General features: G+C 33.3%; 1 protein-coding gene across 1 annotated transcript in view; it reads right to left on the bottom strand.

Moving 5' to 3' along the window:
- Positions 1-204: 204 nt before the first annotated feature.
- Positions 205-14,720, bottom strand: part of LOC118197203 (receptor expression-enhancing protein 5-like) — a 46,264-nt gene continuing 31,748 nt past the window's right edge. The window contains exon 5 of the mRNA XM_035368709.2: positions 205-807. Coding sequence (XP_035224600.1) covers positions 773-807 — 35 coding nt within the window. The 3' untranslated portion in view covers positions 205-772. The remainder of the gene's footprint in view (positions 808-14,720) is intronic.

Here is a 14,720-nt window from a genome sequence, read left to right on the forward strand (position 1 = left end):
TCTGTCCTTTTTACGATTCATAATCCACAGCTCAGCATAAATTATTCTTCATTACATCCATTGACACATTTAAATCAGCTATATGTTTAAAATCTCAGCATTCTCTTTTAACAAACCTGTATTCTGCTACTATTGCCGATAAGTGAAAGTTAATAGAACCTTATTGGGTGAAGACACTGAAATAATGAGAAAAGGATAAGCAAATGTATTTTAATATTTTAATAAAAATTTTCTGAGAGGCAATATGTTCATGTACACATAGATCATTCTTCATAAATATTCAGCTGAAAGCACTTCCTACAAAAAAGTCTAAAAATTACATTCATTACAAATATGCACAATGGAAGTAAAATTACACAAAAATCTTTGAGAAAAACTTTTTCAATGACCATGCATTTCAAAATACAAATTTAGACAAAAGTATTAATCTGAAAATAGTGTTGAGAAAATACATTTTGCGTGACATGTCATGGAGCGTTTTAAAATCAACAATGTTTAAACAAACACTACAAACCTGAGTCGGAATATTCAGAATAACTAACTAAAATAAAAAGCAATTATATACTGCTGAGGAATGGCACATTATACAGCATCTCAAATATTCAAATATGTATCACAATATCAAAATATCAGTAATTATTTACACATAACAAGAAACTATAAAGATAACAGCATTCTGTTTTGCATAATGAAGGACCAATTTGTAACAATCCATTATTTTTAACACCTTCAGAAGCTCCTTTAATGCAAATTTAAGGCAGAACTAATCTCTTCATTCAGACTTTCCAGCAGCAAGCTTACCAGCAGCTACAAAAAGAAAAGGTAACTTAAGTATTCAAATAAAACTACGAATGCTATTAAACTTCTAATAAAACTTTGTAATGTGTGCCTATGAATATACTTTGATATAAATTAGTAAATAAAAATTAGCATGACCGCACAAATACTGTAGAAGATAAAACTGTAATTAATTGATATTATAAAATAATATAATAAGCGTCAAGATTTCAAGTTATCCTGGTTCAAGAAACATTAATTCAAATCACACATAACATCACAAAGGTAAATGAACATTACGAATCAGGTTTTTTAAACTTCCAAGTTTATTCAAGTCTAACATGCATTCAACTGTCACTGGCAGATCCAAGAACAAGAAGTATACATCATAAAAGATTTACGCCCTCTTTGGCGATTAAAATATATTTCCACATAAAATTTCTTACAGATGTCACAGAAAAAGTACGCAACATATACCAGATTACATTTAAAAATTTCAAGGGAATTCTGAACAGGGAAAGCCTTAATTCATCAGAGCACTTTTAAACAGGGTGAAAATACAATTAACAATGTACATACTGTTGTGTGGAGAAACCTAATAATGTCCCAGTTATTTACGTAAAACAACATTAAATAAAAGTATTTATTGATTAAGCATATATATTTTATATTAATTTAATGAGTTTTATATTTAAAAAGCTTCATAAAAATCAATGCATATGTTATTTTCACACATATACACTGAGATAATGATGCATGCCTCTTAAAATCTCAAACTAGAGATTAAAATTTTAAAACCGCAAAGAATAGAGGTCTGAAATAATAATCCCCCTCCCCAAGGTTTTGAAAGAAGTTTTGCAACAAGTAAAATGGAAGCCTTCCTTAAAAATATTTTGTCCTTTATTTGCAATAAATTACTAATGCTATTATTCCTGTTATTTTAAACACAGTGCTTAAAAGCATCTTAACTATTTAACAGCACACGCGCTGGGGTAAAATCCACCCCACCTATAGTCTTTTCTTAGAAAATGAGGGAAGATGGTACGTGACCTTTCTAGTACTTCATGTACCTTTCAAGATCAAGGTTAGAAAGGGGTCAATCCAGAGGAACTTTTCTCGTGTTCTTGGGATTTTGTGTTTTCGGGGAATGACAGTACAGTGGGATTGTAGCTACCCCGCACGTGTACTAACGTTTCACTTCTAGGGAGACATTCATTGAGATGAGTGCGTGCGAGTGAGAACAGCAACGACTGCAGGTTCTTCTCGCTAGTGTTGAAACTAATAACGAAATTGAAGATTCGGATTCTGAGTGCGATAATATTTCTGAAAGTGGCTCACGAAGCTGATTCTGACTGGTAATATGATTATTCACACGATTTAGGGAGCATATCTTCTGTGACATCAGATGGTTTTATGTTTGAAAAGATGGAACGATTTGAAGTAAAAAAACCCTCGAAAAACGTTCGGACACAGCCCGCAAAACATAGTGACACATTTACCTGGTGTCATGAAAAGCTTTAGAAATTTGAAAAATGCAACTGAGTGTTTATTGCAAATTTTTGATGAATAAATAATGGAAGATTTGGTGAAATCAAGAAATATTTACATTTTATCAATAAGAAACAAACTCTCTAGAGAACGTGATGCACAAGAGACAAACGTAGCTGAATTGAAATGTTGTTTTTCCTATCATATTGCACTGGAGTGTTGAGAGCAGCACTTCTCAAAGAGAAGATTTGTGGTCAGCTGACAGAAGCGGAATAACTGTTTTTCAAATAACAATGTCTATCAAAAGATTCCACTTCCTGTTGAGGTATATTAGGTTTGATGACATCAATTTATGAGCAGAGCGAAAGATGACGGCTAGACTTGCACTTATTAGAAATGTTTTTGAAATATTTATCAAAAACATACGAAAAAAATATTCTTTATCTGAATATTGTACTATAGACGAAAGATTAGAACCCTTTCGAGAAAGGTGTCAATTCAGACAATATATAAAAGTAAGCTCTCAAGATATGGAATAAACACTTTTGCTTTGTGCGATTCTCATACATTTTACGCATACAACCTAGAAATTTATGCAGGTCAGCAGCCTGTCGGACTATATAGACAGTCAAATGTGGCATTGGATGTTGTACAAAGACTTATTGCACCCATAAGTGGCACTGAAAGAAATATAACCTATGGACAATTGGTACATGAGCATTCCTTTGGCCAATGAACTATTGAAAAAGCACAAATTGACATGTTTTGGGACACTGTGAAAAGATAAAAGTGAAATTCCAGAAGAATTTCTGCGAAATAAATCAGTTCTCGTTCTATCATCCATTCATGTGGATAATCAAATAGATCCATTGTCTAAAGAGCAGCTCAAGCTCGAAATGATAACATTTTGCAACTATACAAAAGGTGATGTTTATACTGTTGATGAGTTATGTGGAACTTAATCTGTTTCAAGAAAATGCCGCCGCTGGCCTCTAACAGTATTTCTCGGACTAATGAACATTGCAGGTATAAATGGTTTTATTATTCATCGATCAAATAACCATCAAGTGAATATGAACCGAAGAGCTTTTCTCACAGATTTAGCATTAGAGCTTGTAAAAGAACATTTCCTAAAAAGGGTTGCAATTATATCTCTCTCGAAAAACTCAAAACTGGAGTAAAAAGGTTGGCAGGAATAGAAGATGCAGCAGACCTTCACTCTAAGAAATTGTTTGTAAAAATATGTTGTCACACTATGTGAGGATTGTTCAAAACGAGATTATTTGAATAATAAACTCAGGTAAGGGGGGGGGCAGAAAACCTATATGTTATTTATATTTTGTAATATTCGTATTTAGAATCTATTCTTTGATATGAATAATCGTATGACATTATATTGAGTTTTAAGGAAAAAAGTAAGAATGCAGCCTTTTCATATTCCTCTAGTGCTTTATCAAAGCACTCTTTATAATAAACACTTATGTTTAAAAAATATGTACATGTGCAAACTGATTTTTCTAATATAAGAAATCATATATGTATAAGTCAGTAATTTTGCATATATTTCGATTTTTATGGCTTACTTTGGGTAACCAGTATGGAAATGTTTGTATAACTTAAAAATAAGATTATCTTGAATTAAAACTGGAAAAAAGGTTTAACAGAATTCACAAAGCAATTAGTCATTTATACATTTATTTTAAACAAAGAAAATGCATTTATTTATACGTTGGGAGGGTGAACTCCGAAAAACAAACAGTGGGGTAAAATTTGTCCCGCGCGTGTACTAACGTAGCGCAGTGATGCGCGTGTGCTGAAGAGTTAAAATCTCAAACTACAGATTAAAATTTTAAAACTGCAAAGAATAGAGGTCTGAAATAATAACCCCCCTCCCCAAGTTTTTGAAAGAAGTTTTACAACAAGTAAAATGGAAGCCTTCCTTAAAAATATTTTGTCCTTTATTTGCAATAAATTACTAATGCTACTATTCCTGTTATTTTAAACACAGTGCTTAAAAGCATCTTAACTATTTAACACTAAAAACAGACATACATAAACTAATTTTGGCACACTTTACTCGAGAACAGAAATGCTTTTAAACTGATGGTATGAGGGCAATTAATTTAAATTGTACTCATTGACACATCATTTTACAAACATATATCAGATAACATACACATTATTTTTTTCCTTTAATTTCTACGAAATATTCATTATAAAAGAACTGCCCATCTTATGGATCTTTCTGCTATAAATAAGCTTCATCTATTTTTTTAAAAATTTTCATCATAATTTTTATCTCACGAGATGATTTAATAGGCAGTTGAAATATTAAACGAATTTTTCAATTAATTAGGGAAAAACTACGACAAAACAATAGGAAAGCTAATGGTTGAATAACTTTTCATGCATTTTCTTGCACACAACTTTGTACTAGTAAGTGATGTATTATACAGGGTCTGGCAGAAATAACTTCTTAATCTGAAATGTGAATAACAAACCAATGATCGGAGATGTCGAAAATTTTTACAGTTTGATATAATAATCTTTACCATTGTTACATCATGTGGTGTTTAAATTAGATTTTTGAAAATTACATAGTCCAAATGACAACCATCATGTTGTATACACTTTCGAAGTCACTCTCTGAAATTCTGCATTACCTTTCTTGTCAAAGGTCTGGTGGTATTGCCGTGATTTTGCCACAGACAGCAGCATTCAATTCTTTAATTGTCCTCGGCTTACGTTTGTAGACTTGAGCCTTAAAGTGCCCCAAAGATAGAAATCGTCACGAGGTACGAGATCGGGGGAACGAGGAATATCACCTCGTAAAGAGATCAGGCACTCAGGAAACATTTCACATAGGAGATTCATCTATGACCCTGCTGTGTGTGCAGTAGCACTATCCTGTTGGAACCAGAAATCAAGCTCCAAGAGTTAGTTGAGTCTTGGCTGCAGAAAGGTTTGCAGCGTTTCTATGTAGTGTGCGGACATGACTGTTACTGTTCTGTTCTTGTAAAAGTATGGGTCTATTATTCCAAAATCAGCAAAAGTGCACAAGACAGTTACACGTTGGCTGTGGAGAGATTGCTCATGAACTGGTCGGGGATTATTTTTGGCCCAGTAGTGAAAATTTTGTTTGTTTACACAACACGGCAATTGAAAGTGAGCTTAATAACTTGATAGCACTCTGCCGTTAAGAGGAATACCTTGCAGGATAAAAGTATGTAGCGTCTATACGCAGAGATAAGAGGTCGTATAAATTTTGCTCCCACATTTTGCTTCACAGTGAACGGAATATTCAGGCTTACAAGAGATTTTTTTGTATCTGCAGTTACATAAAAGCACTAGGACTTCAGTTGTGCAAGTTTCATCATTATTCACTGATTATTTAAATAATTTTCTAAGTATTACTCTTCCGGCTTGTGTGTCTGACCGTCGTTACTTTAACACAGTAACGCGGTTACCCAACCCTCCTTCCTTCTGCTGATAAGAAAAGAAAAAGGAACTTTAACCTTCTCTCCTCCTCTCAGTCTCGGACACAGGCAGCGCAGGGGTTCGCTTGTAATCAAATACTACTCTAAATCCACCCCCTTCCAAAATCGCTTTTTTTTTTCCAAAACAAGAAAGAAAATATTGTCAACCGCCATATTTGGCCACATAAGAGTAGTAATCATCTTACGACTGTCGGTGTATTTGATTTTTTTTTTTTAGTAGTACTACACATCATTCGTGCCAAGTGAGTGTTTGCATTCAGCTCAAGCAGTATTTTCCTTTATTAGTGCTACAGTGCAATTCCTCATCCAAGTTCATATCTGTGATAGTGTGTGCATTGCTTATTTTGAAAGAGATTTTAACGCTTACGAAGTATTTACCTCTTACATACCCCAGTCGGAACTAGTGCTATAGCACATACTCAATATATGTAAAGAAGATTTATGAGATTTCCCCACACATTTCATTATTCATTATTAATACCAGAAGTTTGTGCATCGTGTTCTCGCAGTACGGTAGATACTTTATCGGCAGTGTATGCAATTTGATTGTACGTCTCCTCATTCAAGTTTAATGCTACGAAGAGCTCCAGTATTCATCATATGATTCAGTGCTGTGATATAGTGCGTGTGAATATTATTCAGTACTTACTTAGAACAGTGAAAAGTGCGTGTATTGTGCTCAAGTATTCATCGTTTTTTTACACAGCGCTGCGTTACAGTGTACAGAGTGCATAATTATTATTCAGTGCTTACCGTAAATGTGTGCACATTATTGCTCTTTTTTTTTTTTTTTAATCTTTTCTCTCATAGTGCTACAGCACAAACTCAATATTTATGCAAGATAATTTATTTATGAGATTTCTTCATAAATTTCCTAATCAAAATTTCAGTGCTGTGAAAGTATAGTGTTCTTGCACTTATCTAATCCTATAGTGCATACTTTACTGTCAGTTTATGTGATTTGATTGCGCATCTTCTCATTCAAGTTCAGTCCTAGAGAGTGTGTGTATCGTGTTCTAGTAGTCATTTTGTTATTACTCAGTGCTGTGTAATAGTGTGCATGATTATCACTCTGTGCTTACTTAGAACTGTTTAGTATATGAGGTGAAAGTGTGTGCGTCACATTTTATATAAAACAAATATATATATATATATATGTCATAATAAGAGCAAAGGAAAAAAGACGGAGCAGTGTAGATGTGTAGTTATCGTATATTGATGAGGAAGTAATCTGATTTTGTCATAAGGTAATGTGTTGACTTCGTAAATAAAACTTGGCAGTAGAAGCGATTTTAATTCCATTTTTATTTCCAATTGATATTTGTGGCCACAATTACTTGGCACTCTAATCGTGCCTTTCCACACAAGATTTACATTTTTATATATTGTTAAGATAGAAAGCAAGCCAGCGAAATTACATCTTAGCAGAGTAGAGAGCAAGAGCTGAAGTGCGTCGTTATGAAAGATGAAAGCACGCAAAGAGAAAAGTTTTGGTTTACAATTCGGTGATTGGTCGTCAAGAGGCATCTGGTATTAACGGTTATGTAAGATCGCATGATTAATTTGAATGGTGCAATGCAGATAAGTTATTACGATTTTAGAATAGAGAGGAAGAATTAATGTTTATAGTTATATTATAATTCTGATTCATACATTTTTATCTTACATATTCCCCCCTTCAAAAAGAAAAAGACGTAGCGACAGAGAAGCCTTTTTAAAGAGAAAGAGTTAAAGCCCTTACAAATGTAAAAAAAAAAAAAAAAAAACTTTTGTCCTGTAAAGTATAATTTATAAATATCAAATTTTTTAAATAAATTTTTCATTTTTAGAGTCCTATTGAATTTTCAGCATTTCAGTCCAAAAGTCTTTTTGTTTGAGAGTTCACATAATCATAGTTCTTCAGGGAAGGTTCTTGTTATTACAGAATATCACCAAATAAACTTTTACATAATCATTACTTATAACTAAATGTAATGCACATAAATATTTATGATACTTATTTCCATACTGATAAATTATAATTTAACATCATAAATAATAGGATTAAGATTTTCAGAATTTATGGTTTCACCGTTATCATCTTTCATTTACAATTCCTGATTTTACCAAACTGGAAGCCTCGCAATACTTCTAAACAAACATATCCATCAATAGGGCTGTCCTCTTGAGCTAACCAGTGTGTTCTCTGCACTAGTGGCCCAGGGTGCCTAGGCAGTTACTTGAAAAGGCCTCCGTTCCTTGCATTAAGGTAACTGGCCTTTGAGAACTGCACTAATATATTCCATAATAAAAAAAATAATAATAATATAAAAATTTACACACACACATAAAATGAGAGCCTCCAACATTATCTTACTTGAAGAGGGTGAAGGAAACAACTGTACAGAGGTAATTACAGGCCTCTGCTTAGGAACCCAGAACTCCCTCGCCATACACTATACTACAATCATCCAGAAATTTAACATGCATTTACCATAATTTCATATTACGTATCTCTAATAATTTCACTTATTTTTTACACCTACTTCATTTTTAGAATAATTATAAAATTCGTATTCAAAATTCTCAACAAAATTTCAAAAACATAAAAACTTATCTTAATATCTTTCCCTATGAATAATTTAAATAGCTTAAAATTCGTTACTTAATTTGCTCACACATAATTATGAAAAATTAGAAAATTTAACAAGAATTTCAGATTTTCTCAAAACAAATTGCAGAAATTTTAACCAAAGTTGAAATGAAAACTATAGAATCCACAGCACATTAAATAATTTAGTTCCTGAGCTAGATTCACACGAATGTAATAATTTTTGAGCTGTTGAAAAAGCGGAAGTGCAACTAATTTTCTGTCGCACATACTTGCAAACACTAACTCAGATCGACCTTGAACTCGCTGTAATGCTGAATTCCTAAACGGTAATTCACTGATGATTTAAAGCACTTTTTTTCTAAATGTTGTAGACATCGGCGAAGCAAATTCAATATTCCTTTTTACTAGGCATTCGAACTTCTCAATTTATCGAGATATTACATTCAATCTGTAAACACTACGCGTGATTATTTTTTCGAAGCACTTGCAAAACACCACAGCAGAAGAATGATCTGTTATTTGTTAAACACTGAAAAAACAAACTTGATGATTTACTTCTTTCACATTATCTTGGATTTATCACAAAACGATGATTTGAAGAGCTGAATTAAATTTTCCATTGAGGTTTCAGGCTGCAGGAAACTATCCTGCCGGCTTAATTGTCATAATAAAAGCACAGGAAAAGGAAAAGACAGAACACTGTAGATGCGTGATTAGATCCATATTGAAGAAGAATTTTGATTGCGTAGTATTTAAAGAACTTGGCAGTCGAGGCAGTTTTAATTCCATTTTTATTTCCAATTGATATTTGTGGCCACAATCACTTGGCACTCTAATCATGCCTTTCCACACAAGATTTACATTTTTATATATTGTTAAGATAGAAAGCAAGCCAGCGAAATTACATCTTAGCACAGTAGAGAGCAAGAGCTGAAGTGCGTCGTTATGAAAGATGAAAGCATGCGAAGAGAAAAGTTTTGGTTTACAATTCGGTGATTGGTCGTTAAGAGGCATCTGGTATTAACGGTTACGTAAGATCGCATGATTAATTTGAATGATGCAATGCAGATAAGTTATTACGATTTCAGAATAGAGAGGAAGAATTAATGTTTATAGTTATATTATAATTCTGATTCATACATTTTTATCTTACATATATATATATATATATATATATTCCTCTTATAGTGCTACAGCCCATATACATTATACAAGAAAGACCTCAGTATACAAGAATACCATTAGACTCATTATACAAGAAAGACCATTAGCTTACGAGATTTCATTATACATCACTTCATCCACTTTTAGTGCCGTGAAAGTGCAGACATTGTGTTCTTGCAACTATCTAATCTTTTATTGCTATGGTTCATGCTTAGTACTCTAGCCCAACCGTTAGTGCATGTGATCTGATCATGCATCTCCTCATTCAAGTTTAGCATTCTGAAGTGTGTACATTGTGTTCCGCTATCTTTCCTTACAGTGCTATCGTGTAAACTTAGTATTCCTGGAATACTACAGGTGCATGCATAGACTCCAACCTTCAGCAAACTTTGTCAGTAGTCAACATTTTTACAACTTTGAAAATGTGCGCGTAGCGTATGTTGTAATTAACCATTCATTAATTTTAAATTAATAATTGTAATCAATTTTATTACATTTAAAATCCATATACATATAAAACTGAATAATTAAAAATATACCTTGTAAATTATATGCACATTTAATTAGAAATTTTCTTTTAACTCCTCAAGCATTCACTAATAAAAAGTACTTCAAATCACTACTAATCATAGAAAAAATCAGAAGCTATAAATCATATCTTTATTCTGGATATGATTTCTACAGGGAAATAAAATTAAATAACCAAGAATGATACATATAAGTATTAAACAAAATACGCATAATTTATGAATGCAAAGATTTATATGTAGCATGCTTAGCAAGCTTAAGTTCTGATTTTGAGAATATTTTTTTATAACACAGTTCTTCATTTGCCTGCATATTTATTTTTTCAATCAAAACTGCTTCAAGAGTTTTAAAACCTAAATTTGGTCGAAATTCCGTCTGATTTTTTTTAACAATAGAAAAAATTCTTTCGCAAGCTGCATTTGAATGAGGTATTATTAAGACAGCAAGCATTACAGAAGGCAATATTTTGTATTTAATACACCCATTCATATTTTTTAATTTGGCAATTTCTCCCCATGCTATATCAATACGCAAATCTACAATTTCTTTCAAATCATCTACTTGATACATGGAAAATTCAATTTCTACTTGATTAAGACATTTTTCATCAATAATGGATGGAAAAGTATTCATCAAGTAAAGAACAGATGAAAATGAGACTTCAGTTCTCAAGTTGATGTCCGCAACTTCAGCATGTTTTAGAAATGGATCACTCAGTGGAAATTTATCAATTATATATGAACATGCAGTTACAAAAAAAGCTCGCACAGAATTGAAAAATGATTTCACTTCACTTTCATTCAACTTGGCATTTTTTTAAATATAGTCTTGTTTCCGCACCAATCACTAAATTTTCATTTTCTTTTTGTTTACTATACTTCTGAAATGGAATAGACTTTAGAGTAACATCTTCATTTTCTTTAGAAATTACTGATGGTTTTACGAATCTAACAAATAAATTCATTAAAAGTTCAAAAAGTTCTCTTCTCAATTTATGTATATAAGGAGCTTGTTGTTGCAAATTAATATTTACTGTTATAAACAAAGGCAAAGTATTTTTCAAAAATAACAAGTACAATTTAACAAGTAAAATCCGTAGTTTTTTCCATACTTTTCGTAGCTTGTAGTTTTTCATGAATTTCCGTAGAAACTACGGAGAATCCGTAGTAGTTGGAGTCTATGGTGCATGTATGTGGGAAATGTTATGTCATGATATTCCCTAATCCCCTACTGTGTGACGTATGCATTGCGTCAGCATGTGTTTCCCACCTTCGAGAGAAGATGAGGATTAGTTGGTGAGCGGAGCAGACGTCGCTCGATCGCTCGTATACCATTTTCATTAATTTGTAATCCTAATGTAATCTATATTTGTAAATAGTAATAAATGTGTGTTATCAACTATGGTCGTTGCCTTTCCCCACATTTTGGGGGCTCGACCGTGCCTTTTCTGCGTGCGTTAATCGAATCCTAGACACCAGCAATCACTAAAGACGTTCAGAAAGCTAACAAAGGCAAGACGTGCCTTTATGACGATTTAATATTCTTCAAGCCAGACGATGTATGTGAATGAAGACGTGCCTTTATGATGATTTAATATTCTTCAAGCTGGACGACATATGTGAATGATGTTACATGCTACTTGTCCGTTCTTCTGAGTTTGGACGTTAAATCGAAATTTGATTTTGGATTACATTGGATTGGCCAAGATATATATTGGATCATAAGGACTGCCCCGACGTTAGGTAGGCCCATTTTCCCCTGATTTGTTCATAATTTATTAGTATTACGATTTTAAGCTGTGTTTACACTGTTTAATTCTCATTCATACATACCCTATTTCATATTCATATTGTCCTATTTTACTGTTTAAAGAACTATGGCTCTAAAATTAGTGATATCCCATTGATAGCGAATTCTCTTAAATATGGCACAACATGAGTTATTAAATTATTTAATACCGTGCTCGGATATTCCGATTTTGATCATTCTTCGCAAAAGCGAAATTTTGCCGCTTTCCCAGACAGTTTCGATTTGGCAAAACATAAAGAACTTCTATTAAAAGATTTCTCTTTATCAGATTTTATATCAGTGGCGAATTTATTACATTTGGAAGCTTCCACTAATAAAGATGTTTTATGTGAAAAAATTTTTAATGCACTCACTAATCTGACGGATTTTCACAATTCCCTAGATGTAGTTTTTTATCCGATGACTATCATTCAATTTCAAACACCGACAGCGCACCGACGCCTGTAGGTTTAAGTTCTTCTGTTCCCCCTTCCCCTCCCTCCACGGCACCAAGCCCAAATCGCGTTGTTTCTTCTGATGCGGAAGTAATAAATTTTAATTCGAGTCGCTACGGTGTTTATATGACGGCAAACACCGAGATTCGCGAGATGAGTCATGATTTATGGTTTATTTTGAGAGATCTTTCAAACACTTGCAGAAACTTTTCAGGCAATGATTCCTATCCAGTCCGCGCTTTTTTCAACGATATAGAGGATAATTTCCAATTATTCCCAAATCTTACCGACCAGCAAAAATTAGTTTTTGTGAAACGACTTGTTGTAGGTACTGCTAAAACTTTTTTGTTTTCACAACGGAATCTCAATTCATACGACATGTTTAAAACGGTATTACTTAATGAGTTCTCCGATAAAATTACGTCTATTAAAATTCATAAACAACTCGAAAGACGAAAAATGCGCTCGAATGAAAGCTCTTTGCAATATTTTACATACAAATATCTCTCATCCATCAAATTTTAAAAATACGAATAATGGCCCCAGTCGTGGTACTGGATGAAAAAATTCAGACCAACAACACGACACGAAATTTAATAATACTGGTCCATCTAAAACTAAACCATAAACTTGTTTTAACTGCAATGAGGTTGGACACCTCTCACAGTCTTGTCCTAATTGTTCTCTTGGCCCAAAGTGTCTAACTTGTGGTCGTTTTGGACATAAATCTATGGATTACCGCCCCACTACATCAAATGAGACTTCCACTCCACCTGCCGAAGTAAATACAGTACAAACATCTCACGGTAATATGTGTAAAACTGTCGTTATACTCAATAGCACAGTTTCTGGATTAATTGACACTGTAAGTGAGGTCACATTACTGAACCAAAACACTTGGATTCAACTTGGTTCCCCACCACTTTCAAATAATCCTGGAGTGTTAACTGGTTTCGGATTCTCGAAAATTCCTATTATTGGCTATTTTCAAACCATTATCAACATTGATAATCAGGACTTTCCAGCTAATATTAGAGTTGTTCCAAATCATTCTATGCAATTTTCTCTTATTGTAGGATGTGACGTAATTAAAAATGCTAAATTAACTATTATTACACCAGACGGTATATATTTTTCAAAGCCTCCCAAGCAATGCTTTGAAACTGCTTTTGAATCTTTCATTTTTGCAATAAATGACGATGTTCCAGCTTTTGATATTGGTTCAAATGTTTCCAAAGAAACTCTTGCTGCGGCAGAATGTTTGCTGAATTCTTATGTCATAAATAAAACAAAGACGACAGATATTAAACTTAAATCACTCTATCTGATGATAAACTGATTTTTCACCCTCCCAGACGCCTTCCTTTTGTTGAACGGGAAATTGTTGACAAACAAATAAATGAATGGTTGAAACTTAAAATTATTGAACCTTGTTCATCTCCATATGCCAGTCAAGTTCTCGTGGTGCGTAAAAAAGATGGTACACCCGGTGTTTGCATCGATTATAGGAAACTTAATCGACTTTTAATTAAGGATCATTTTCCTCTTCCTCTTATTGATGACATTTTGGATAAACTTCAAGCCGCGCAAATTTTTAGTACTCTTGACCTACGTAACGGCATTTTTCATGTGCCAGTAGCGGACGAAAGTAAACTATATACAGCTTTTGTAACTCACAACGGACAATTCCAGTTTCTTCAAATGCCATTTGGTCTTTCAAATTGCCCTTCAGTATTCCAGCGCTTTATAAATTATGTTTTTCGTGATTTAATTGTCAAAGGTTATGTTTTACCCTACATGGACGATGTAGTTATTCCCGCCAAAAATGAAAATGAGGCCATTCATCGTCTCAACCAAGTACTCAAAGTTGCTAGTGAATATGGTCTAGAAGTTAATTTTCGTAAATGTCAATTTCTTCACAAAAAAATCGAATTTCTTGGACATATCGTTGAAGGTGGTAAACTTTTTCCTTCCCCTTTGAAAACAAAATCTGTAATTAACTACCCTGAACCTAAGAGTACGAAAGACCTCCAACGCTTTCTTGGTCTCACGAGATATTTTAGGAAATTCATCCCCTCATATTCTAGCATTGCAAAACCCCTTAGTGATCTCCTTCGTAAGGACACCCCCTTTCAATTTCATGCTGATCAGAAAGCCGCATTTCACAGATTAAAATATTTGCTTTCTCAACAACCAGTTTTAAGTATTTTTAATCAAAAGAGTCCTATTGAAATTCATACCGATGCATCCATTGATGGCTTGGGGGCAGTCCTACTAACAATCTATGAACGATAACAGCTTTCACCCTGTCTACTACATGTAAAAGAAAACATCGGACAACGAGCGTAAATACACCAGTTATGAACTCGAAGTCCTTGCAATTGTTGAAGCTTTAAAAAAGTTCCGTATTTACGTCCTTGGTTCACATTT

This window comes from Stegodyphus dumicola, chromosome 11, assembly GCF_044657685.1.
Source record: "Stegodyphus dumicola isolate Sdum_Otavi_A_Nest chromosome 11, ASM4465768v1".
NCBI lineage: Eukaryota > Metazoa > Arthropoda > Arachnida > Araneae > Eresidae > Stegodyphus > Stegodyphus dumicola.